A 27235-nucleotide genomic window follows, 5' to 3' on the forward strand; every position below is an offset into this window, starting at 1 on the left:
GAAATCAGCCCAACATCCTCTACTGAACTTCTTTATCCTTTATATATAATCTTTGTATGCATCTTGCAGCAGCTGGAAGGATTGCTGGTAGCTGTATTTATAGTACCATCCTTGATTTTTGTTTATTTTATTTTTAACTTCCTTGGATTGAAATTGGTAATGCAGACTTCTGAAGTTTTTTGCTGCATGCTTGTTTTGTAGCTTTATGGGTCATCAGTTCTACTCCCATAGTTCTTCATCTTTTCTTTATTTTCATTCTCCATTCCTTGCACCACCTTGACCTTTCTAAGCATTTTGTCACCCATAGACATATTCCTGGTTTGCAAGTTTGTTAATGATACGATAAGGTACTTTTTAAATAAAGAAGATTCAGGAAGCTTGCAGTAAAGTTTAGATCTAATGTGATTGTAGCAATTTTGCAAAACAAGGCCCACAAAACCAGGTAGCCTCTTGAGGTATGTTACTTAAGTATAGTATTAAAATAATTGACCTGTTATTGTGGCTTTTTAGTAGTGAATATTTAATGCTCAGAAAGCTAGTGGAAATGCACAACCATCTGCAACTTGCAATATATTCTATATGGTGCTTGCTGTGTTGGACATGATCAAAACTAGGGCACAGGCTGTGCCAGGGGAAAGTCAGAGAATCACAGAATGGTAGGAGTTGAAAGGGACCTTTGGAGTTTTAGTTGAACCCCCTTGCCAGAGCAGGTTCCTCTAGAGTAGGTTGCACAGATAGCACCCAGGCAGGTTTTGAATGTCTTCAGAGGCTGAGATTCCACCACCTCTCTGGAGAGTCTGTGCCAGTGCTCTGTTGCCCTTACAGTAAAGCAATTATTTGATGGAAGAGAATAAAAACTTGCTGTGCAAGGTTCAACTTGCTTGTGCCCAGGCTTCCTCACTTCAGACTACAAAACGTGTGCATGATTTCCTTCCTCACACGTGCACAGAATGCTTTGTGCTGGTTAGCTATGTTTCCATCATTCGACTCCTATCCTCCGGTTTTATCTTGGAAGCTGTCCTGTAGAGCCTCACAGAGGGCTTGAGGTGCTGGGAAAACAGGCACACCCAGTAGTGCTAGCACTGTCAGAGTAAGGCATGGCAGGATGCACCTTTGCTCAAGAGATGTGAAGGAGCACCAACTCTTCTGGTTGCCCATGTAATTTATTATCCAGAAAAACAAATACTTTGAAGTTGGGAAGGCAGTGAGACCTTTGTTAGTATAGATTACTGTGTGATTATATCTCTGTGTCTTTGGTCAGATTAGTGAAGGCAGGTAATGCTGCTTTTGTGGTCGTAGTTTTATTTGTGGCTGTGAGACAATGCCCTACAATTCACTGCTTGCAAGAGTGATAGTGCACGGAGTGGTGTTTGGGCTCCTGGTCTTAACTGTTGCTGTGCAGGGTTACTCCCCAGCCTAGCTCTTTGGAATTGCAGGTTACAACACTGCTTGTATAATGTGTGCCTCAGGAAAAGCATTTTCTGTTCATAGATGATGAGCACATGAAGTAAAAGACAGCTAATGAGCATTAGTAAACTTGAATGCTTATAATGTAGGGTCACAGATCCTTAAACTCTTGACAGTGGCTTTGTCTAGATTTTGGCTTCCCCTTAGGCTGGTGGTGTGGTGGAGAGTGAGGGGATGCTCTCTTCTTTCCTGCAAATTGTACTTTGAGAACCATGTTTGTAAGATTTTTTTTTTTCTTCTAAACTCTACAGTGTGAATCTACAGCAGGACCTCAGCCAAAGCACAGAGTTTTGAGAAGCACTTTTTGACACACTTCATAAAAGCTTGACATCCCAGACTGGCCATGCCTGTGATAGCTGGCTGGCCTGCTGGGCTGAAGAAATACAGGAGAAAACATCAATGTCAAAATTGAAAATTACTACATTACAAAAGCCAGGATGGTCTAATCAAGCTGCTTTGCTTCTGTGCATTTAACAGTGTGGCTTGGTTAATTACAAAAAATGCCTCTATGTGTGTGGCATGGCCAGTCTAACTTGGGTCATTTTATTTTAAAGGACTAGCTGTTGGTCTTGGCATTGGTGCATTGGCAGAAGTTGCAAAGAAGAGCCTTAGACCTGAGGAACGCAATGGTAAGTCCTTTCTACATCTCTTTTCTTTTTCTTTTTTTTTTTTTTTTTTTTTTTCCCCTCGTCTCCCTACTGACACAGGTCATCTGCATTTGCAAGATGTTATTTTAAAACCTAGGACTGTGAAACAGAATAACAGGGGGATATAGGTAGTTCTTTTATTTTTAAGATAATCCTTCTCTGCCTCCAGACTTCTCCCATCTAAATCTATCACATCCTACACACATCCTATCACAACTACATAGGCAGAGGTCAGAGGTATATGCAAGAGGATGGGTTTAATCTAGCACAATTCGTACAACTTGTATTCCCACAGTCTCCTCTCAGTTTCAACACTACCCCTGTGATCATTCTTGGATTGTCATGGTGTATCAAATTTTTGTTCAGTGATACATGTAGTTATATCAGTACAGAAATGAGAGATGAGCCCATACCTCTGAAAACTTTGTTAGTGGTTGCAGTCTATTTTAGATTTAACACCTTGGACAATGGTTGCTCCCTTTTTAAGTGAAACAAAACACTTTATGTACATGCTAAATGGAAGTTTTGTACTTCCAGTATCTATATTTTGACTTCTAAATGATTCTCCTTAACAGGTCAAAAGACTGCTGTGCAAATTAACCTGATACTCTTTCCTTCCCAGTTTGTTTGAAGTTGGATGTAAAATGTTCCTAAGTTGTACCTGGCCATGTCATGGTGGCTTCCTTCTAAGCTTATATGGTGGTGCTGAATGAGTGCATGTGGGTAAATTACTTAGCGTATAGAGAATATGTGGTGTTCTCTCCTAGAAAACATGAGTTTACACTGAAGCTTATGGCTCCTTGCCCTTGTTTCTTATCCATAAGAAGCTTTGGTGGGATACTGCAAATGTAAAGTTCTTTGTTACGGTTGTTGCAGGCTGGGTCTCTCTTAGCTAGTGTGTTCGTGTGTCTAGATTTGTTCTAGTGTCTGGAGGGAACTAATAAAAGGGCTGAGCACTTGCAGCTGTAAGTAAAATTGAAGTCAAATCATTCCTGATTCAGAAGCATTGCTTTAAGATAATGATAGCTGCTTTGTCCTTGTAATTTTACTCTGTGGCCAGTATACTCTGTTGTACTACAAAGACAGTTTGTGTCTTTCCCCTGGTTGTCTTTGGCATGTGGAAAAGATGGAAAATGAGAGTGTGAAACTCTGTTCCTGAAGGTAGTGTAGTGGCTGAAAATTGGAAGAAATTTGGAGGGTGGGGAGAACCCTGAAAAAAACCATCCACAAAACCTCATCCAAGACCCCAAACAAAAAAACCCAACATGCCAGCAGATGAACCACATTCCCTGTGGTGGAAATAGGGGGAGTGTAGGGGTTTTGTGCCACCTGCAACACTACTTGTTAATACTTGTATCTTTGTATTCTCTGTACTAGGCAATGCAGAACAGTCCAGCAGAGAGAAAGGATCCTTTGACAAAGATTTATAGTTTCTCTTCATGACCTGAGGTGTTTGAGGCTCTGTGGGCTTCTTTGTCTTGATTTAGAGGCATGCATTCAGGTGAACATGTCCCATCTTGTAGAGAATCCTTGAAGGCTTTTGGTTTCAGTGCTTGTGATGTTTGAAGTTGCTCATACCTGTTGGATGCTGGTGATTTACGAGAGGAGGAATTGCACAACTGTTGGTATTTCTCTGCTTGCCAGATTATTTTCTAATTAGGCTCGCCCTAAAGTGAAAACATGAGCTTGCAGAGCTACTAAATTAGGGAGAATAACATGAGCTTTATTTCTCTCCCTTATGGCATGAGAAAGGTTTATTTATTTATTTTAGAAAGCAACAGAAACTTTCCTTGTAATAACACAATTGCACTTTTTTGCAAATTTTGTAGTTTTCTTGAACAAACTTTTGTGTAAAGACTAAGGCAAGGAGAACTACTAACTTCAATACTAGACATGGGGGTTAGAAAATGGCCTGGTCTTTTTTTTTTCAGCTGTTCTTGCTGTCTTATCTGCTTAGATAAGAGCTTGAAGCAGTGGTTGCACTGTGAAGGAGACGAGTAGTGGGACTGAGGATGGGTGAAGAGTGTAAACCTGTGATGAGGCAGAAGTAAAAAGACTGTTTCAGCTCTCATACTCCCTTGGAGCTTCTCAGGCCAAGGACACAGGCAAGTATGCAGGTGGCTCACCTACAGCCTCAATAGTTAGTGTCCTTGGATGTGCATTCTGCAGGTGCAAGCTTCCTTCATATGCTCTGTTCCTGTGAAAAAATGTCTGGCAGAGGATATGTACACTTCTTTGAGTCTAAGATCTCATTTTGTTACCAGCCTTTGCTGTTCTTGGGGGGAAGTCTCTTGACATAGGTACCTCTACATTTCTTTAAAAATACCTCTGCACACCTTTCATGATTTCAGCTTGAGGCATTTGCATCCCAGTTTCCTGGCTTCCAGCTTGGGCAAGGTCTGGTGCAAGAGTCTGTGAATTTCCTTATTCTACATCCAAGCCTGACACCCTGGACATAAATTCTTTCTGCTGCCAAATTTCTGTAAGACCAGTTTTGGGTTGACTTTTAAGAGCTTGAGGGCCTATTACTGCCCTCTATAAGCTCTCTAGGTGGTTTGGCTCATTATTTTTAAAAAAGCTGTACTTTGGATGGCTGTACTTGATTTCCAGTGGCAATTTTCTTGGTAGGCTGATGTAGCTAATTTAAAATAACCCCCTTGGTTACTGGTGACCTTGATGATAATCTCAGTATTAGATTGTGTATCTACAGAGCAAGGCAGACACATGTGGGAATGACAGGGTAGCATCAATTTCCAGGAATAAAAATTAAAGGGTGCCCAGATAAATAGCTGCCATTACTAGTAAAGAGGCTGTGGGGTCAAGGTGAATTTTGTAACTTCATTAATGACCTGGCAAGTGCACCAGGCAAGTGCCAGGTGCCTGGAGCCTTGAAGGGCTGGCAGCTGGCCTAGCTTTGAATATAGAGTTATTTTTTATCAAAAAGAATAATGCACTCTTCTTGAGTTGTCAGTCCTAAGTGCTTCTACTTTGTTCTCGACTCTTCCCTTGCCCCCAAGTTTGTGTGGCAGATATTCCTTAAAACAAATACATACAAAGTCCAGAGACTAGTTCTTCATTTGACAGTAGCAGAGAAGGCATAAATAGAGTCGTACAGCTGTGAGATGCATACAGACTTGGAAGGGTTTATGGGGGTTCTGGATTTAGAAAGGAAAACAAGGGTCAAGCACTCCTTATGGCATCTGCCTGTTGCCTCTGCTGTAGAAGAGGTGACAGACTCCAGGCACTGTGGCAGCAGGAGCCTTCATTACTGAGGTGTCCCTGTTGCCCCAGCTTGTTTAGATGTGAATTCTATTTGCCTTTTTTATTCCCTAATGAAGTAGCTTGAAAAACCAAATGACTTTGTGTTCTTAAGATGAGGAGGAAATCTTTTCTTGTATCACAAGGTTGCCAGCTGTCTTTAGGAAGAATGTTAGTTAACTGAAATTTGTCATAATTCTTCATCAACTTGTGCTGGATTTTACTCCTGCTTCTTTTCCTCGTCTTGTTAGCCTCTGGTCTGTTTTCACTCCACTTGCCATTTATATAATTCTGCTTTTGACTCTGGCCTTCAGATCACCTCCTTGTTCATGCCCACTTTTTGCTAAGTATATAAACATGCAACAGCTGATCACATGCTGTTGGGTTGCCTAGTCCTCATGCTGCTGTGGGCTTGACTTCAATGGGAAGCATGCCAGAAGAGATGGTGAGTGCCTATGTTTGTCACTTTCTCTGATAAGACTCTTAAAATTATCAGTGTTTATTGGCTTCTGGAGGTAACTTTAATAATAAACTAACTCCTTTATCCTACTGCAGACTCAAAGAAGGATTGCTTCATGTACAGATGGTGTGAAGGAAGGCTTCAACTTGATACTTTCCCTAGCTCCTGTGTCTGGTGGAGCTCATACAAGGGCTTATTTGCCTCATTGTTGCTAAAGACAAAGAGTGTTCCTGATGGGCCAGATGTCATGGAACAATTGGGAATGAGAGCTCTGTTAAATGGTTCCAAGCACTCCACTCTCCAGAGCTAGTTTTTAAGTGGGCAAAGCCAGATACTTCTGCCCTTGAGAACTTTAGCTGTTCAGTCTCTCAGACTCCTTACATACCAACAACAAAATATGCTGACGATTTCTGTATATGATGCAAGTGGTGAATTCTGCCCCCTCCTGCTTCTCTGCATATTGCTCTCCAGAGTGGGATAATTGTCCTGTGAGCTCCCTCCTGGTGTTTTCATTCTTTCCTCCTTTTCTTGCGGTGCCATCTTGCTGCTCTTCCAGGAACCAGGTAAAGGAAAGAAAAGGGGGGTGAAGGACAGGGAAGGTCAGTGCTTGGTACCTCTGTGAACTGCCAGTGGAGAGTTCAGTGGTATCACTGCTCTAGGGAAAGCTTCGTAAGCAATCCTGTTTCTGCAGAGGCTGAAGGATGTCAGTAACAGTCATGTCATGTCAGTAACATCCCTAGCACCTCAAGAAAGTTGTACCAACTTATGTGAGCCAGCAGAGTTTGTAGAGCATCTACTTCAGTCTGACTCTTGGTTCTTTTTTTTTTTTTTTTTTGTCCCCTAGCCAGTCTAATCTCGCTCTGTAATCCTTCCTGAGAGTTAGCTGGAGTTGGAGAGAATCTCTCACTCTCGTTATTTGACACACCAGTAATTTCTATCTGCAGCTGCTCTGCCTTTTTAAAACCTACTTGTGGTATATGGGCACTTCAGATATTCTGGCTTCAGTACCCTTGCCTCTGAAGTGATGGAAAAAAAAAAAAAAAAGTAGTTCCAAAATCAGCATACCAGCTGTGAGCCCTGCAGACGGGTTAGAAGATCTGACTTTCCTCCTGCATAGCTGTCCTTCAGCAGGAGCTGATCTGCATCCCCAAGAGAAGTGTGGTTGGCTGGTGTCTGTCTCCCTCTTTCTGTCCCTGTTCTACTGGATATTTCCCTGGAGAAGGAGTTGCTTTTCCCAAAGGGACCACAAAATGGAGTCTCCTTCCCGCTCCCTTTAAGAAGAAAAAGCAAAGAACAAACAAACAAAAAAAAACCAGCCTGGAGAGGAAGTGCTTCTTATGTCACATAAAAACCTATATTGTGTAGTTGGGACTGGTGCTGGTGTGTACCTGTCAGACATCAGGCTTTACCTGTTCTTGGAGAGAGAAATATGTGTATTTGAGTATATAAAGCTCAGCCCTTGTTCCATGAAAGCAGAAGGTTGCATGATTTCTGCTGGGAGTAAGGGCAATAGACTTTGCCTTCCTCCCTTTACAGCCTCTGTGTACAGTAAAACAAGTGACTAACTTTTACATTTCAGAATATAACAGAGAAAAAAGTTGGCAATCTTGACAACAGGAGTTAATTTCCCCTCTAGCACAGTTGTCCAAAAAGAGGATGGTAGCATAGAGAGAGCTCTTGCTATATGCAGCCATGGTATTTTGGGGTTATGGTATTAGGAAAGTGTTTTGCCTGTGTATCAGGAGACAGTAAGTTTCAGTTTAATTAGAAAACAAAGTTCTTGTGGACTTGGAGATGTGAAAGCTGTGTCTCTACAGATTTGTCATGCACACTCTGGATGTGCAATTGCCCAGCAATATGTGTTGGTGTGTGAACATAAGTTTTTCAGGCAGGAATGGTTTGATATGAGGAAAAAGGTTTAGTGCTGTTATGAATCCCTACTCCCAGCCCATGAAGTGCCACCACGTTCTCAGTCTGTGTGTGTGCTTTCCAGGTTTTTTACAATTATCCCTTGCCATGGCTCACCTCTGCTGTTCTTCTGAGGCAATGGTTATGCTGCAGTCTGGTACTGGACTTGGGAGATCTTTATGTAGTGTTTTAGGCTTAGCCAGCTGGTACAATGAGTTCAAGTACAAACATCTGCCCAGGATCCTGGAGGCTTTATGTAACAGCACAGACATCCATGGAGGCTGTGACTTCCTGCTGTTGGCCCTCAAGCCAGCAATATCAAAATTGTCACCAGACACATTTACAACTTCAGTCCATGCTCCTGAATTGCAGTCAAGGCACTGAGTGTAGTTCTAGTTTGATTTCCGGGGGAAAGGGCAAATCTGATTAATGTAGGAGAGCTAACAGGATGAAGTGACCTTGCTGAGATAAGGGTATTCATTCATACCCTTCACTTTCTCTTCTTGCCCTCAGGAAAGAAGGCAGTGATGGATTCTAGCCCATTCCTGTCAGAGGCCAATGCAGAAAGAATTGTGAGAACCTTGTGCAAGGTGCGGGGAGCAGCGCTGAAGCTGGGACAGATGTTAAGCATTCAAGGTAAGTGGTAGCACAGATCCTCAGCTGTCCTTACTGCTGCCAGGTGAGACAATTGAATTCTTGTTATACATGATCAGCTGTCTGGAATCAGCTAGTGTCAAGTGAGTGTGGAGAGACCAGCCAAATGGCTTTCTCGTACGTGAGCAGTGATGGACTTACGTTTTGAGTCAGTTCAGTTGAATGCCAGTCTGAAATAAGTAGATGTGTGTACTGTATCCTACCACTTTCTCTATGTTCCTGTCATCAGACACACTAAAATTGGTTGAAAACAGGGTGACTGTCTTTTAATGTTTATGTTAAAGAAATTTCTGAGAAGCAAAGCTGTGTCGCAGTCTACATGCAGTACTGCTAAAAAGGAAGAGTATGATGACGAGAATGTGATCCTGTTCTTCACTTCACCAGAAGTGGTCATGGTTATGTCCACAGCCATCTTCTCTTACCACAACCCGTTTGGAGCTTATGTGCTTTGTTGGCACTGAAGCTTTGCTAGAAAGGCCAGCTGATAATCTTATGAGGTATAAAACACTTTTTTTTCATCTTGAAGAAATTTCAAACTGCTACTTAGTATGTTGGGCTTTGAAGTCAGTGAAGGAAGGCATGTGTGACATTTGGGTCTGCACTGAACTGTTACCCCTGGAAGATCACAGGCATGCTGAATCCAGACGTAACCTCAACTGGTTCACCTTGCCTTCCTATCCAACTTGTTAGGGAAGGAAAGAACCTACCAAAAATAGCTGTTAACACTTTTCTGGAAATAGCTTTCAAGGTGTCATTGAAACAGTCAGTGTCTGAGTGTTGGAAGTACTTAGCTTGCTTGGCTTGTGTGTTGACTTGATTTTTGCAGATGTCAACTGATGAGGCTGGATCTAGCATTGCATTAAGTAACTCAGAGTAGCCACTAAAGCAAGATCAGCTCCTTATTCCCAATTGTGGAATTTCATTGTTCTTCATTGGCTAATTGCTTGTTCTAGGTGTGTGCCTGGCTGATGGCAACATCAACAAAGCTTGCTGGGAGGCAGCAGCTGCTATCTCAAAGGCTCTCCCGTAAACTCTTCTCATACTTGAGAAACTACCAGGTACTAGTGACTGGTGTTTTACAGTGCAGATCCAGAAGGAGCTCTTGCACTCCTTGCTTTCTGTGGCCAGCGCTTCTGGTACGTGCAGTGAGTGAGCCAAGTTAACTCTCATAGGGGTTAGAAAAAAGGTAAACCCCCATAGTAGGTGGGGGTTAATAAGAAATCCTTGGGACACTATTGAGTTGCACCTGATGTGTGCCCAGAGCCTGGTCACAGCCTTGGATGTGACTAAGGAGGGAATAACTGTGAAATGCCAGCTCTGAGGAGCAGACATGCTCTGGATTTTTGTCACTTGCCTGCTGTCTCCTAATGTTATTGAGCTCTGGCAGGAGTGTCAAACACTTGCCAATAGACTTCACTTGAGTGTCAAGAGTGAGGTCTTAAGCAATGTCAATGGCATGGCTCAACCCTCATTTTGCTCTCATGAGAAGTGGAGTGCGGTAGTGCCTGTGAAGAATATAAGCTCCTGCTAATGTTGCTGAGGGACAGCTGTGGTGAAACAGGTGCAGAGTATCTGGGTGTTGGGCTGGCTTTTTAGACAGGAGGGCTTCCCACACCTGCCACTTCATGGGTTTCTCTGTGGCCTAGTGAATTTGAACTGGCTTCTATTAACAGGGATGTGTGCCAATTGAGCACAGGGACTCTGTTTTGCCTTGTTCAGGTGCAGATGAGCACCTGTTAGCTAAACCACTCAGAAATTATAAACCAGTGTTCTTTGAAACCCTGATGTCTGCTTCTGAGAATCAGCAGATTTGTTAGTGACCCACATTCCTTAAGGTCATGCAGAAACATCCCATGTTCTAGTAGGTGTCATGGTTTGGACAGTGGCTAAGCAGTGACAGATGCTCTGTTTATGCCTCTTCCCTCCCAGAGGGAATCTTTAATCCCTCCCAGATGGAAGAAAGGAATAAGGGAGAGAGACTTTAAATTTGAAAAACCTTGAGCAGGAAGAAGGTGACCTGTCTTGGTAAATGCTGTCCTTCTCCAGTGAGGAAGAGCAGCAGCAGGAACCAGGTAAGCAGTGAGGCTTTACCCCAACTAGCACAGCAGCCAGAGAAAACCTGCCTAGAAGACTCTCTTGGGAGCTGTTTTATAGTGAGCACCATGGGGAGGAATATTGTGATTGATTCATTTAGGCCACTTGACCCATCCTCTCCTCATTACAGCTGCAACATCAACAGGCTGGCAGCTGCTGGTGCTGTTCTGGGCAAGGTTTTTCTATCCTGGTTCTCCCAAACCAGGACAATCCACCTCTTATTCCTTATGTACCTCAGTTGTTTCAGCTAGGATTAAATTACTTTGTGGTACATAGTGGACCTTGCCCTTCTCCTGCATTATTCACCTGGTGTTTCCAGGGCCTTGCACAGAGACAAGCCCATGGATAGGTTTGCCTTTGTCCATGGGTGAAGAAATGCACGCAGCTTTTCCAGTAGGTTCTTTTTATATACAACAGAGACTTTATCCCTGTCAGCTGTATGTAAGACCTCTGAACTGTGCAGGGCAGTCTTGATTGATTGATTCTCAAGTATTAGCAGGCCAGGTAGCTTGTGCTGAATGTCCCAGCTTTTGTTTAGCAAGCCACTATAACGTTCAGTCTTTCTGGAGGCTGGTGCATGGTAAATAATATGATAGATCCACTCTATACTGTGCTCTTTGGCCCAAGTAGTTATTAGATTGTTTTTGAAATGAGTCCCATTGTCTGACTTGTTCCATGACTCCACAACATTTGCCTTTCAAAACCCAGAATGGCATTGCGGGCAGTAGCATGAGACACTGGGTATGTTTCCATCCATCTGGTGCTTGTTTCTAAGCACATAATGCTTACCCTGGTGGGTTTGAGGTAGGTTGATATAATCAACTTGCCAGGCCTCTCCATATTTATGTTTCAGCCAGCATCCCTCATACCCCAAAGGTTTTAGTCTTCTGGCATGCTTAGTAGCAGCACAAGTATTACACTCATGGGTAACTTGGGTTATAATATCCATTGTTAAATCCACCCCTTGGTCTCTGGCCCATCTGTATGTTCCATCCCTTCTTTGTTGACCAGGAGGATCATGGGCCCACCAAGCTAAGAATAATTCACCTTTGTGCTCCCAATCTAAGTCTATTTGGAATACCTTAGCAGCCTAGTCTGCCTGATGATTGTTTCTTTGCTCCTCAGTAGCCCTGTTTTTAGGCATGTGGGCATCTATATACCTCACCTTTACCACTAAGTTATCCAGTCGGGCAGCAATATCCTGCCACAGGTCAGCTGCACAAACTGGTTTCCCTTTCTACTGCCGGTTATTCTGTTTCCACCTTTTCAGCCACCCCCAGAAAGCATTAGCTACCATCCAGGAATTGGTGTACAGGTAAAGTACTGACCATTTCTCTTGCTCAGCAATTCCTAGAGCAAATTGGATGGCTTTGACCTCTGCAAATTGGCTCAATTCCCCCTCTCTCCACTTCTGCAACCTGTAGAGTAGGGCTCCTTACTGCAGCTTTCCATCTCTGCTGGTTCTCTACAAGACAACAGGATCCATTGATGAAGAGAGCATAGTGTTTGTCCTGATCTGAGACATCTTTATATGGGAGGATTTCCTTGGCACAAGTCACTGCCTCTTCTGGTGGCATCCCAAACAGTGTGCCCTCTGGCCAATTTGTGATTACTTCCACAATGCTCAGGTGATTTGGATTCCCTGTTGGCGCTCTCTGTGTTATTAGAACAATCTACTTACTCCAGTAGCATCAGTGGCATGATGGATGGATGATACCTTCCCCTTGTACATCCAGGACAGAACTGGTAGTCATGGTACCTGGCAGAGCTGTGCCTCAGTTCCAGTAACTCCTGAAGCAGTTCTAACTCCTTCATAGGCAGGCAGTGTCTCCCTTTCTGTGTAAGCGTAATTGGCCTCTGAGCCTCTATCAGCCTGACTCCAGAATCCTAGGAGGTGCCCTTGAGATGCTGTTGTGTTTTCTGCCAGGGGTTCCAGGTAAGACCATCATCCCCTGTTGCAGTGTAGAGCACATTTATTATCTCTGGTCTTGTTTGGACATGTCCTAGGGCCATGGCCTGTACGATTTCTTATTTTATCTGTTCAAGTACCTCTACTTGTTCAGGGCCCAATACAAAATTGTTTCTTTTCTGAGTTGCTTTTTAGAGAGGCTTCAAAACGTCACAATACAATTGCATCCTCCAAAAGCCTACAAGACCCAAGAAGGCCTGTGTCTCCTTTTTACTAGAAGGTGGAGACATGACTGTTAACTTACTCACCACAATATGGTGAACAGGAACGTGGAGTGATCCATCTTGCCATTTAATTCCCAAGAACTGTATCTCTTTGGCAGGCAGGTTGTTTAACCATACTTCTCTTAATGGCAAACCCACTTTCCAGCAGAAAGTCGATTATCTTTTTCCCCTTTTTCAAATGTTTCATCTTCTGTGTCTCAGCAGATTTGCACTGTGACACAAATAACAGTCATTGATGTACTGAAGATGCTCTGGAGCCCCATCCTTGTCCAGTGCAGTTTGGATAAGTCCATGGCACATAGCTGGGCTGTGCTTCTCCAGTTGGTTCCAGGAATACTGGATTGCCCTCCAGGTGAAAGCAGATTGTGGTCTGCACTCTGCTGCTAAGGGAATGGAGAAAAATGCATAGGCAGTAGCAGCTGTAGCATACCACTTTGCTGCCTTGGACTCCAGCACTTACTGAAGTTCCAACATGTCGGGCACCACAGCACTCAGTGGTGTTACTTCTTTCAAGCCATGAAAGTCCACAGTTAATCTCCATTCCCCATCAGACTTCTTCAGTGGCCATACTGGACTGCTGAAAGGTGATGGAGTTTTGCTGATGACTCCTTGTCTCTGAAATTAGCGTATCAGGTGCTGTATGGGAAGCAGGGAATCTCTGTTGGTTCGGTATTGCCAGCGATGGACTATTAATGATGCTGTTGACACCTTTTGTTCCTCCATCTTCATCAGGCGCACAATGGAAGGGTCATCTGAGAGCACAAGTAAGCTAAACAGTTGCTTAATACTGTCAGTCTCTACGGCTGCTATACCAAAGGCCCATTTATACCCTTCTGGATCTTTAAAGTACCCTTTTTGGAGGAAATCTATATCAAGGATGCAGTCACAACTGCATGCTTTTCCCAGTTGTGCCCTGTCAAGCTCACCCCAGTTTCTATTACTGATAGAGTTTGAGAGCCTCCTGTAATTCCACAAATTGTGATGTATTCTTTCCCTGCATGAGTTGAGGGAATCAGGTTTAATCAAGATTAAGGTTGGTAGCCCAGTTTTTTTTCTCAGTGTTGAGAGCAGCAGATAAGTGCCATTTCTAGATAAACCTTTAATGAATTGAAAAAAATCACACCACAACTGGTGGCTTTTTTTCTGGAGCCTGGCTTTCTGGCTTTTTTTCGTAAGAGCCTTTGCTCTTACAAGAGGACTAATATTTCCAGATCTCTCTGTCCCTTCTCTTACGAGTGTAAATATTTGCTTGTTAAATCCTTCTGACTCATAAAATAACTTTTGCATCAGCTGTGTTTTCTTCTGCCTCCTTGCTGTTTTGCATTAGGGTATTTGTTTACAGTAGCAGGTGCTGAAACTTGATTCCTTTAAGAGTTCATGACTTGTGTTAATTGGTGTTTTACTATTGCGTAGCTTTCTAGAGAAGTTACTGTCCCCTTATCATGAACTAGACTAAACCACACTATAAACCTGGGCCTGTTGAGATGACTCTCGAGATGGTTCCTTTTGTGACTTGTATTTTCATGACACAGTGGCCTTTCCTAGACCCAAATGGTATCCTGCTTTTAGGAAGAAGATGAGCTGTGAGTATTTTGCATAGTACTCTGCTCTTGGGTTTGTGCAACCTGCTGTCACACCAAAAGCAGTGTGTGGAGCTGCCCACTGCTCTTAGTAGTGCTACTGGATGGTAACTGGTGCTTGATTCCAAAGCACCAGTTTGACAATTTTTCAGTGTGCTTTCTAGTGTATTCATACTTTGCCTTTTCCTTGGTAATAGGGGTGCACAGGAACTTCCCTTTGCTGCAGCAGGAGGGTGGTTTAGGAAATGTTTGGATACTATGCAAGTTTTTTGCAAGATGGAGAAACCAGAAGTATCCTTTTCCCTTTACTTTCCTATTTGTGAACAGGATTTCTGTTTGTCTTTTGAAGTGTCACAGGTTTAGAAATACATGCCTCAGGTATCAATTCTGGGTATGGAGATTTTCTGAACTAGAATTATTTACAAACCTTCACTGGGGACAAGACAGCCTGGTTTCTCTGAATACAGGTGCATGTTTCTTTGTGTTAAAAACTGGGTAATGCAGTGCCTGCACTGACTGCCATATGCTTTTTCCCTTGGCAGATGATGCCTTTATCAACCCCCATCTCCAGAGAATTTTTCAGCGTGTACGTCAGAGTGCTGACTTCATGCCAATTAAGCAGATGATGGTGAGGAATATTCCTTTCTGCTTACCAGGGGAGGAGGAACAAATAACAGAATAAATGTCATCTGTGACGTACCCCAAAAAGGGAGGTGGATGTTTGTTTTTTTTTAAAGAGTATTCTTTCAATAAGTATATATATTTTCAAATGTGGGTAACACCGATTCCTTGTTTCAGTTCTGTGCTTCCTCTTCTCTCTAGAACATTGAAACTGAGCTCTAGACAGAGGGAAATACACAGGTTCTTTTATGGCCTGAGACGATGTTAATGGAACAGGATGTTGTATATACATATGATTATAGGGTCTTGTTGAAAATAGCCTCCTCTTCTGTTCTTCCTCTCTTGTATTTCTCATGGGTGTTAAATCAGTAAATACTGATTTAAGTGCCTACACCCTGTTTTAGAAACAGACTTAAAAGCCTTAGTCTGATGGAAAATTAAGTGCAATTTTGTCTTTACTTTTTTGGTTAAATCTAATCCATCATCAAGAATAGACAGACGGAAACAAACTGAGTTTGCTTTCCCTGATGTATGTTCTCCTTCTCTTCTACTTCCCTCTGCAAATTAAGATGTGAAGGATGATGCAAAAAGAATTAGCACTAGGTGTCCTCTGAAAGGCACTGAGCTGAGCCAGAACTTAAATACAGCAGTCTGGCAATGTAGCAAAAAAACTGCTAAAAGCAGACTGTGTGTTTAATTGTCAGTATTGCCTTAAAGAGTGTCACTCTTGCATGCCTGGATTGCTTCTTTTCAGCTTGACAGCATGATGGAAGAGAAGGAATATCTAACTCCTTGTTAATTTTGTGGAAGATAAAAAGTGTCACCAGAAAGGGGACTTCTTTACTGCTAAGAGAGTGGTGTTTGTGCTCAAGATTGCTGCCCTTTAGGCCAGAGCAACAGAGCCTTACATAGATGTGATCAGCATCTGTTTTGTGCTGGCAGAGCACTGCTGGCTGGACTACTCCTCATGATGGAATGCAATAATGAGAAAGGGAGGACACTCTGAAAGCAGAGTATAGATATTCAAAATTATCTTATAGGCTGTGTGCATCACCCTAGAGAAAATGTTTTCCAACAGCAAAAAAATCAAATCTTTGCTTTCCATACCCTGATGCATTCTTTTTTATTTGTAGAAAACTCTGAACAATGATCTTGGCCCCAACTGGAGAAATAAACTGGAGTCCTTTGAAGAACGCCCTTTTGCTGCTGCTTCAATTGGTCAGGTTCACCTGGCACGCTTGAAAAATGGGAAAGAAGTTGCCATGAAAATCCAGGTGAGCCTTACAGTCCAGGCTTGTCTCTTGTTTGTGCCCCACAGAAGGGCAGTGGAGCTGCACAAGTATGTTTACTGGTAGACAGATAAAAATTTTAGTGGATTTCTAGTTTGTGTCCAGCAGTATCTTACCTAGAAGAAGCAGAAGGGGAAGAGACAGAAAAGGTTCTGCAGTTTAACCCCGTCTCTGACTTCAAATAAGCAGGGAATGTCTCATAGGTATATCACTGCAGGAGGGACTGCTTGTGCTTTTAGGGCTGTGTGCAAGGGTCCTTACCAGCTCTGTTGGTCAGTCCCCTTTCTGGGATATGCACATGCCCCTTTCTGGTCGCAGCCCAAAGGTTAAAGAAGTTTTAAGTGACAAGCACACACTGATGAACAGTGGCAGTCTGACTATACAAGAGGGTGTTCTGCAATTCACACTAAAGTTGTCAACAACTTCAAGCAGGTATTTCTAGCAGAATTGCCTTGTGATGCTGAAATCCCGTGTACATCATGGGTTTATAATTCAAAGGAGTGAGATCCTTGCTGGCTGAACAGGGTGACAGACAAAGGTGGTTATCTGGTTGGTGTTTTCTGTGAAGTGGTGAGACTTCAGAAACGGTATGGATGGGTAGTGGTGTGTTTGTGTCCAGTTAGGCCAAGGTAAAAGCAACATAGAATGGAGTTAACACTGTAGTGACAGCATGCATTCTGTTCCACAGCAGTATAGGCTTGGTTCCCTTCTGACAGGTAAGGTTAAAAAGAACAAGAGAAGGAGGCACATTAACCAGGACTGGCCTGGGGCCTCACTGCTTGCCCTGCTGCTGTGGATGGAACACTCTGGGGCCATCAGTGGCATGTTTCAGCTCTGGTGGTGGTGTCAGATTTGTGTGTCTGAAAGCCTTTCATGTTTTTGAAGAGTGTCTGTCAGGGAAACTGAAAAGCTGCAGCTTAGCCTGTCTCTCTGTCCCCTGTCTTACATGCTGGGCTTTAAATAAGCTTTTAGAAGAGGACTGTGTGACTCAGTTATGTAGGCTGTAGGTGGTTGTGCTGTGGGGGTCAGTGGATGTTATGCTGGATAGTGTTTTAATCTTCTGTTGAACTAGGTTATCCAGTCTCAACACTGCCCTCTCCCATTTTGTCTTGCAGTACCCTGGAGTTGCCCAGAGCATCAACAGTGATGTTAACAACCTGATGACTGTCCTGAAAATGAGCAACATTCTCCCTGAAGGTAAAAACAGAGACCCTGTCAAGCCCTGTGTTCCTGATGGCACATGTTGAGTGAGTTCTTGTCAGTCACTCTCAAACAGCACATTGCATCCTCTCTCCATGGACTGGAGGGAGGAAACAGCCTCAAGGAAATGGTGAAAAGGACTTAAGAATTGCTACATCTGCTCAGGAGCAGGTCTCCTGCAAAAACCAGGGAGAGGTAATGGATATGGATAGTGGGTGCAGGGCCAACTTGGAGAGCCATGTTCTGCTCCCCTCTCCTGCTGCAGGTATCATTGCCTTTGCTGGGCACCTGCCTGCTCCACTGGGCACTCAGTGGGGTGTGAAGTGCATCTTTGTTTTTCCTGGCCATATGCACCTGCCAGAGTAACCCACACTTGTCTGTGTGCTCTTTGTAGTGAAGGACCTACCATAGGGACTCCTGGCAAAGTATAATGTGTTAGAGTACACTGACTTTTCATGGCTTTCTAAGCATGAAGCGTGGGCAATGTTCAGGTTAGGTGGTTTTCCTTTGTACCTGTTAGCTTGTGAACAGTGTGCATGTACCTCAGTATAGGAGCAGCTGTGTGGCCTTGGCCTGGGATTACCCACACAATCTGTTATCTACTTGGAAATGCACTTTGGTCTCTGGGGTATCTTCTACTCTTCAGCTTAGAGCTGGCTGGGTGGCAGGTTTCTCCTGACCTGCAGCTCTGGAAAACTTAGCCTGAGAGGCTTCTGTTTTTTTAAGCCTACTCTTTTCTCTGCTGGTTGACTTCCAGGTTTGTTCCCTGAACATTTAATTGATGTTGTGAGCAGAGAGCTGGCTTTGGAGTGTGACTACGAGAGAGAAGCTGCCTGTGCAAGGAAGTTCCAGTATGTTCACACCATTGCCTTCAACCTCTCCTGTCTCTGTACGTGTGTGTCAAATGCAGGAGAGGTTGCTTAACTTCAGGAGCAGTGGGATATGAATACCGCTGCCCTAGGATGTAGCACAGGGGAAGGATGTGTGTTTGTGACCTGAGCTGTCCCTGAGTTGTCCCCTAGAATTACCATCAGTTGTTTTAGTCAGCTGAAACGTGATAGCATATCCTTTCTCCTTCAGTGTGAGCTTGCTTTACCAGGCTGTTTTACTGCAGTAACTCTTGATGCCAGGCTGCAGTGTTATTCTGTACTCTTATGTCAGCCTATTGTAAGCTTCTCCCATCCTTTACTCCAGGAGGTTTCTTAGTTCAGCTCTGTTACAGCAATTAACACTGCCAGCACTGCCTGCTCTCTTGGCTTACTGTAGCAGTGGGACTCAGATTGTTTTCACATGAAGGCTGGATGAGGGAGAGGTGCCAGAGGCTAAATGCCCTTCCTGTCTCTCTATGGAACTGCCTGTGGCATTACTCCCCTTGGAAAAGGTTAATTTCTGCCATGTGGCCCTGAAGCAAAGTGGGGTGAGCCCAGTGCCCTTGATGTACCAGTCTGGAGCCCTACTAATGTCACTGTTCTGGCAGGACCTCAAGACCCAGTAGCAGCTTTAAGTCACTGCTGTGGTTTCTGGTGACCTGATCCCTACTGTAACTGTTGGGTAGAACTGGCAGTCTCAGCCAGGGTGAGGGTAGAGGTTGTGTGAAGGGGCTGTGTGAGTTGTTGCAGAAGGACCTGACTGCTTTAAGGGCTCCTAACCTTCTCCTCTCCTTTCTTTATCCCCTAGGGAGCTGCTGAAAGACGACCCCTTCTTTTGTGTCCCAAGAGTAGTGGATGAGCTGTGTAGCAAGCATGTCCTGACCACAGAGCTGGTGTCTGGCTTCCCTTTGGATCAAGCTGTAGATCTGAGCCAAGAGATTCGAAATGAGGTACTGTGTGGTGGTCTTGCTTTTCCCATGGCTCAGAGCAGGATGCTCAGCTTGCCTGGTAGACTGTTAGACCAGGGGATACTTTGTGGAAGGGCAGACCCTGAGCAGTGCAAAGAAGGGCAGGAGTCAGGGACTTCCTGGAGCTTCTCAGGCAATTTGTTAGTCTTCTCTATAAGCAATTTGACAGTGACACTGGGATTTCCAGAGGCTGGTATAGGTCTTGCAAGTGCCAGCATTCAGCAGGGTGGAGTTCCGAGTGAATAGCCAGGGTGGCTGAGGAGAGGTAGCACAGCTGTGTAACTCTTGGATGCCCTGTTTCTGATGACCTTAAGTTTGTGCGAGATTGTCAACTAGCGGAGAGGGGCCTTGTTTTGCAGCTGCTCTTTTGGGAGGACTGCAGAATCATCTCAGAGCAAGTGCTTGGGTGTCATCTCTTCCTGTGGGACTGACCCATGCTACATAGGGCTGCTGGAAAAGTACCTTGGTAAACAAGAGTTAGGGGTGGATGTAGGGGTTGGGTAGGCAATGGTGCTGAATATAGCAAGGGATTGGAGTGCTGTATTGGGACAAGCAGCTGACCTAGTTGCAGAAGTATTTAGATATTTTTTGTGTGTGCGTGTCTTGGTGTTAGCTGTAAGCTGGTAGTATGTTCCTCTGGATAAGTAGATAAAAGCACTATACTGAACTTAAAGCTGTATCAGAGCTGGCTGGCTGTGACCCCTGAGCTGTCTGTTCTTAGGGCTTTTCCCCTCCAATGAGCTGCTGTATCATCAGGGTGGCTTTTAAATAGCTGTGATGTAGGATCTTGCTGCAGGAGCTGCTGCAAGACTGCTTCATTTGTATAATTGACTTACCTGGTTGATCCTTAAACTTCTGATCCAAATGGCATTATCCTATAGCAGGGTCTGGTTCGCATTTGGTGCTCTCCTCCTTTCCTCTTGGATATAATGTTTCACTCAGCTGTGCAAGAAGGAAGGCGTGGCAGAATGAGGCTGGTAGTTCTGCTGAACAGGCCCTAGCTTAAATATCCTCTCAGAAAACTCTGCTGAAGTATGTAATTCAGGATTGGGTGCTACAGGGACTACTAATAATTCACTCATGCCTATCAGTCCAAAGGTGTTTACACATCTTCTGTTTCTGCCTCCCTTGGGTCAGTGCTGAGCCTAGCAAAAGACTTGGCTGAAGAGTACACGGTGGGTGTGTTTATCTGTCTAGTGAAGACCTCTTTCAGTAATGGTTTGGACTTAGCTCTGTACAATGTTACGTAACTTTACAGGAAGACGCTCTCCTCCTTAGCTTCTTTGGACCTTGTAACTTACCTGGAAGTGCATCCCATTTCCCCTGAGCTGCATGGGCTTAATTTTGCCCAGGATTCTGTAGGGCTTTCCACAGAGTAGGCTGTAAAGCTCTACTGGCCTTCCCCACCTATGCTTTTGGTTCCTTTGCACAGTGAATATGTTCCTTTTCTCTCAGAACAGCAAGTGTGTAGTCAAACGTAAAAAGCATGACACGAACACAAGTAACACATTCAGTTGGATGACCCCTGAAGTCTGCTGCTCACAGCTGTCAGATACAGGGGAACAGCCTCTCTGGAGGCAGATCCAGGGGCTGACACAAACTACAGCTCAGGCTGATACAAAACTTGCATGGCACTTGTGCTATCTGCTAAGGATGTCCTATGCAGGTGTGGGCTGGGAGTTGTTGAGGCGCTTTCTCCCACCTCTTCAGGAGTTTTGCAGCATGGACTAGATCGTTTCTGCCAGTGTGGTGATATGGTTCTTGTTTGCTAATTCCCACTGTAAGTTACATGTGCGAGTAGCTGCACTTCTGACTGGCTTCTTTCTTTCCTTCCTTTTCAAGATCTGTCACAACATCCTGGTACTGTGTTTGCGAGAGCTGTTTGAGTTCAGGTACATGCAGACTGACCCAAACTGGTCAAACTTCTTCTATGACCCTCAGTTGCACAAGGTAAGCCCAAGCAGCTGCAGTTCTACCTGTGCAAGAGCTGATTTTCATCAGCTTTCATTTCAATAATAATTTTGATTATTCCCTACTCCCAGAATTTAAAAAGCCTCTACTGAGATGATTTCAGATTCCTATCCTTGAGCGTTGGGCAAGTAGGACAGCTGAAGCCTTTGTGGCTTCAGCTTTGCCACTTTCCCTCACTTGGTCTGGGTGGGAAAACAGGGCTTCTGTAACCTTGGCTGGCTGCCTGTCTTTGACCTTAGCTTCAGTCACAGCTCCTTCCTTCCTTAGCCTCAGGGTCTGTTTTGAAGCTGCTCAGTGGGAAGTTGCATCTGGCAGTGCTCTAGCACATACTTCTGAGCCAAGGACTCTTTAGTTGAATGGTCTTTGTTTTTTACTGTGCTAAAGGGTGCCTGGGGAAGCAATTGAAATGTCTTGCTTGTTGGTTTGGCTGTTTGCTTGTGCCCTGCAGGTCAGGTGGAATTGCTTGTTCATCCTCGAGGTCTGTGTTGGGAAGTGCTGGGAAAAGGTTCTGTACTCCCCTATCCTCACACAGCCTGAGCAGAGTTATTAGCTGAGGGGTGTAATGTGAGCATAGGTCATACTCCTCTGCCATGTACTAGTGCAAATGTTCATGCTGCTGTCAGGAAATAAAGGAGTTATGGGGAATGGAGTTAAACTGGAAAGGCTTTGCAGCCAGCTGAGCCTCCTGGAGACATTAAGGGTCTTCTTAAGGTCTGGCTATATTTGAATGGTTGACACCATAATACAGATGGGTTTGTCCATTTCCAGGTGGCCCTGCTGGACTTTGGAGCAACACGAGGGTTTGATGAGAAGTTCACAGATGTCTACATAGAAGTGAGTATTTGCACTGTGTCACAGAGTGTTGCACTGGGAGTCTTAGAGTATTTGCAAAATTCTGCTTATCTATTAGCTATATCACTTTGTATTTTACTCCACTCTGGGTGTGGAGGGGAGCAGTACTGGAGGCCAGAGAGAGATATCTGTTCCTATTTCATCCCTTGCTATAACCTCCTGCATGTCTGCTGCAAGCCTCTGGCTGAGTTATAATGCTTAAGTTGCAGGACAAATATGGAGAACTGTAATGTTGCTTAGTGGGAGACTGGCAGCAGAGAAACCAGAGCATTCAGAATTCAGTTATTTTTATAGGAGGAGGTCAAGGAATTGCTTGTCCTGTTCACTTGTTTCTTGTGATTTCTAGTATGCTTATAGACTTAACAAATTTTTAAGTCTTACGTGCTTCCTTCATGATCACCATATTCTGTACTTGAGAAATGGGGCTGCAGGGGCAGCAGTTAAAGCTTCTCACAGTTGGCTTTACTGTTTTGTTGAAGGATGGGGTTGACTGATTCATGAAGCTTTTTTGATGTCCCTTACATTCTCTGGTCTATGTGTAGCCCTGCTGGGACGAGCTTTGGAGAGCCAGCAGCTTTATCATTTTGTCAGTATCTCTTAAACTAGCCAACATTCAGACTCCTCAGATGAGGGCAGAGGCAAGGAAGTGAGCATGCAGCACTAGTTAGTACCTGTAGCCTGTGTTGTAGTTCTGTACTCAACATTTTTCATTCATCTCCTAGCTTTTCTGAAAGTGTTCTTCTTATTCAGGTAATCAAGGCAGCTGCTGATCTGGACAGAGAGAAGGTACTGAAGAAGTCCATTGAACTGAAATTCCTCACTGGCTATGAAGTCAAGGTACGAAGCAGAAGGGTCTGCTTTTAGTGGTAGCTAGTAAGAACTTGGTTATGAGTCTGTCAACTTGCCCAGATTTCTTGATGAGCAAAAGCCAATGTCAGTCTGAAATCCTTGTTGATAAAGATGATGGAAGAGGGGGAAAAAAAGTTCTTCTTCTTCCTTTTGGGAGCAGAAGCAGTAATGATGATACAGCTAGCCCTTCCTTCTCTCTTCCATCAAGACCTCACAGGTCGTGATGACTGCTGAAATTTTATGAATGGCAGATAGTTTTCTGGAAGGCTTAGTTGCTTGATACTGTATTAACCAAATGTTCATCAGACTCACTAAGGGCTGGAGGTTACCATTTTTGTGGGTATAGCTGAGTGTTTCTCCTGAGATGCTGCTGTTAGCCCTAGCATTTCTCCTGGGTTTTTTCCCTGGTGGTTAAAATGGCAAGTTGATGTTATTTATGCCTCTTTCCTTTTGGGCAGGAAATGGAAGATGCCCATTTAAATGCTGTCCTCATCCTGGGAGAGGCTTTTGCAGCTGATGAACCTTTTGATTTCGGCAGCCAAAGCACCACTGAAAACATCCATGGCTTAATCCCAGTCATGCTGAAGCATCGGCTTGTCCCTCCACCAGAGGAGACCTACTCTCTTCATCGGAAGATGGGGGGTTCTTTTCTTATCTGCACCAAACTGAAGGCCAAAATTTCATGCAAAAAGATGTTCCAAGAGGCATATAGCAAATATTGGAGCAGTAGGGGTAAGAAGCCAGAGGAGTAGGAAGAATGAACTAACATGTCTTGTTCTGAGGCCACAGTTCATCTGAGCCTTGCAGAGAGCGTTCTAGCCTTCCATGCATTGCACCCCAGCTCTCCGTCCTCTTGAGGTACAGCACCCTGTGCCCTGGAAGCCAGGTTGTGTTTCAAAAGGACAAAGCTGTTCTTTCATGCTGTGTCTGTCCTACACTGACTGCCAGTACAGTCTGCAGCTTGCAGGAAACTGTCTTCTTGAGTGCTGCTTTACTTTTTGAAGGCACCAGCTAATTACCTTGAATGCATTTTAAATGTTGTGATGGTGGCTGCACATTGATTGGGTTTTATAACAAGTAGGAGAAGGAAGATGAGAGTAGAATTTAATGCTGAAACCTATTTGTAATTCTTATAATAATTTTTTAAAGACCTTCCCTCATTCTTGCTAAAATGGAATTCAAGTAGTTTTCATACTGTAAATTATAGAATGAAATACCAAGGAATACCCAACCACAGACACAAACAGCACCACCTCTTCTCCTCATTTTTGTATGTCAAGTGGTGATAGTCTAAGAACCCTCCTGAATTTCACTGCAAGAGGGATGCATGTGTATATAAAGTTTTATGCTTTCAGCCTCTTTTTGTCTTGCAATCTAAACATGGTGACTATTCTAAAAATCAGAGTTGAATGCAAAACTCTTTTAAACACACATGTACAGTTACACAACCAATCTCACTTCTGGGAGACAAGTATGTAATTAACAGAGCTATATCTAGCACAAATAGTGGTATTCTTCACTGGCTAGTAGGTATCAGCTTTCCTGAGAGTGAGGTTAGATCAACAGCTCTGGTACCAATTTCTTGCTGGACCCCTAACCAAGAACCGAGTCTGTCCTGTCTCTAGGTTTTCCTTTACTGCAGAACTTAAGGCAAGACAGACAAAAAGGTTATGTCTCTGATAAGCATTTCAACCTTTTGCTGAAATGTCACACACTTAAATCCAGATGCACTGTTTTAAACTATTGGAGTCAAGCTAGGAAACTTAAGTTTCAGATTTTTGTACAAAGTATGTACCTGTACAACTTCCTGATTGCAATAAAAAGTGCTTGTGCGGCTGGCTGCCTTTGTGCAGTTTTTTTCATCTTCTGGTCCGGTAATGAACCGCCAGGTGAACCATGTGGGGTAAGCAGGTGTTGACTAGAAGTAGAAAGTCTCCTCTTGTTGCAGTTGTGCACTCAAAGAATTGTAGCTACCTCTGTAAAGCCACTCAACTATGGCCTGTTTGTTCCTTCATCCTTCCATTGGAGCTGTATCACTAGTGCAAACAGTGATGGTGACAATTTTACCAGGAGAGCATGAATATCTGTCTGGAAAGGTCTTGCTTTCTTGTTTTCCTTTGTTTTAATCACTCTGTTGCCATCTCTTGGACATGTCTTTATTCTACTTGTGAAGAAAGTGTGGGTTTGAGCTGATGCATAGCCTACTCAATTTAACACAGCCCAGGGAAGCAGAAGTTGTGTGACTTTAAACTTCAGTGCATAAAAAATCCTGACTGTTGACACTTCCAGAGGTTAAAAATGGGTAAGTGAATAAATGGTCCCTCTCAGGAGAGACCTTTGAGAAACAGGAAAAGTTTATTGTATTACCTTTCTTTCCAGATAACGACACGTAAGAGCTACTTCATTTAAGACTTCTTTGAGAAAGATCCAGGACTGTTTAACCAACTAAAAATACTCACTTTATTCTTAATCCTTTGAGAACAGTGAACTCAGTTGTTCAGTGAAGTAATAGGGTTGAATTAAGCTACCTAACTTTGTACAATTATAGAATAACTTTCCTTGGTTTGGGTTCTGATTGATGTTGTTCTGTTTTTCTCCTTTGGATCTAGATCTTGTATCTGTAAGAACAGTGGAATTGTTTGAGATGTTAAATGCTTAAGTTGAATGTTAAAAAGTGAAGTATGAGAAAAACTGACAAGGGAACTGGATTAAGTGATCTTCAGAATAAAATTTCTGAAACTGAAGACTCAGAGCCAGGATGTTTAGAGAACTTTTAAAGAATAACATTAAGCTGAACAACGGAGTTGGTTTGTATTTGTGTAAAAAGGTGGTAACTAGCGGAAGGTAAGATGTTTATTAAGAGAACTAATGATAGCTTTCAGTCCCCAGTTCTAGCTTTTTGTGGATGTTCTAAAAGCATTAATAATTACTATAGTTTTGTCCAGAAACATCTATGACAGAAGTAACAGCCTTGGAACAGCCAGAAACGCTGCTCTGGCTCCAAGTAAAGGAAACCATAACATTTAACAATGAGCAAGAGCACTTGATCACTCCTGCTTGCTCTGTACCAGCTAGTATGTTTGCTTGAACTACACGTCTAGTTTGACAATGTGAACATTACACTGCTGCAGTAAGATTCTATGTTCTAAAAAAAATTTGTCCTGTTCCACAAGGGCAATTGTTAATGTCTATTGTAAAGATGGGGATTTTTCCATTCTAAAGAATCAAGATTCAGGGTACGTGTGGTAGCAGTGATATTTCTACCTTCTGTAGTCAACCTGTTTGCTACATCAAAACAGAAAATGAATGCTGAAGAGCTGAACAGGGAGCCTGACATGCAGTCCCCTATGTGTTTTTCTAACGTCCAGATCCCTTGACAATAGCAGGCTCATTTCCCAACACCTTTACAGCTGTGCTGGTGCACCTGAAACCCTGGGAAATTGGAAATACAACACTGATTGTAACAGTTAAAGCACAAGACACAGGTTATTTCATAGAGGCACAGCACCTTGGAGAGACGTGCAGTAGCATAAATGGGATGAGCCCACAGGATTAAGTCCACCTAACCTAAAGAGGGGGATTAGAAAGCAGTATTTTTGACTGAAGGAGAAGTAAGGTAGCTTATGGCCATGTGAGAAGTGGAAAGCACTGACTGGAAGGAACTGCTGGTGGTCTAAGACAATGCCTATGCTGGCACTGCTGGCTACATAGGGTCAGTAATAAGCACAGACTGTGACTAAATCATAATGAAAGCTAGAACTTGTATGAAGAGGGAATATAGGGAATATGAACAGGGAATGTAGAGGAAGATGGCCCAAGGGACAGTCTGGTATGGAGAAAATGCCAGGCTTTCTTGAGGGGAACTGGTGGCCAATGTGAAAGGGTCATGGCACATGAAAAACTTAATAGGTATTTTGAGATGCTCTCAAATGTTCATGAAGATTGGTTGGATAGTGATAGCTCAGAAATAAGTAAGAAACCAGTGTCTAACACTAGGGCAGCTGAAACACTTGATGTGTACCAAAATAAAGGAGAAACATCAGAAACTAACACTACTAATACTAATCATACTACAAATACTGACAGACAACAAACAAAAAAGGTCATGAGAAACTGTAGTTGATGAAGTTCAGTATTTCAAAGTATAAGGTGGCTTGACTGAATTTTCAAAGAAGTTCTGGTAATTTTTGTCTGAAAAGTGCTAGAGCTAAATTAATTTTATATATTCCTTCCCCCTGTCTACTTGTGCAGAAATGTTACACCATGCTGGTTTTATATTAAAGAACACCATCATACCTCTCTCCATTCCCTCCTCAAAGGGGGGGGAGGTAGGAAAAAAAAAAGACACATCTGCA

The 27235-nt window shown here is 43.4% G+C and overlaps 1 protein-coding gene across 5 annotated transcripts in view; it reads left to right on the forward strand.

The window, feature by feature from the left end:
* The window catches only part of COQ8A (coenzyme Q8A), a 44061-nt gene extending 19341 nt beyond the window's left edge, over positions 1-24720 (forward strand). For all 5 annotated transcript variants that reach the window (XM_030446584.1, XM_030446585.1, XM_030446588.1 and 2 more), the window contains exons 5-15: positions 2022-2096; positions 8254-8376; positions 14804-14889; positions 16016-16156; positions 17287-17368; positions 18129-18222; positions 19049-19190; positions 21051-21158; positions 21948-22013; positions 22782-22868; positions 23339-24720. In XM_030446584.1, coding sequence (XP_030302444.1) covers positions 2022-2096; positions 8254-8376; positions 14804-14889; positions 16016-16156; positions 17287-17368; positions 18129-18222; positions 19049-19190; positions 21051-21158; positions 21948-22013; positions 22782-22868; positions 23339-23632 — 1298 coding nt within the window. In that variant the 3' untranslated portion in view covers positions 23633-24720. The remainder of the gene's footprint in view (positions 1-2021; positions 2097-8253; positions 8377-14803; positions 14890-16015; positions 16157-17286; positions 17369-18128; positions 18223-19048; positions 19191-21050; positions 21159-21947; positions 22014-22781; positions 22869-23338) is intronic.
* The last annotated feature ends 2515 nt before the right edge of the window (positions 24721-27235 follow it).

The sequence above is a fragment of the Calypte anna genome, chromosome 3 (assembly GCF_003957555.1).
Source record: "Calypte anna isolate BGI_N300 chromosome 3, bCalAnn1_v1.p, whole genome shotgun sequence".
Taxonomy (NCBI): domain Eukaryota; kingdom Metazoa; phylum Chordata; class Aves; order Apodiformes; family Trochilidae; genus Calypte; species Calypte anna.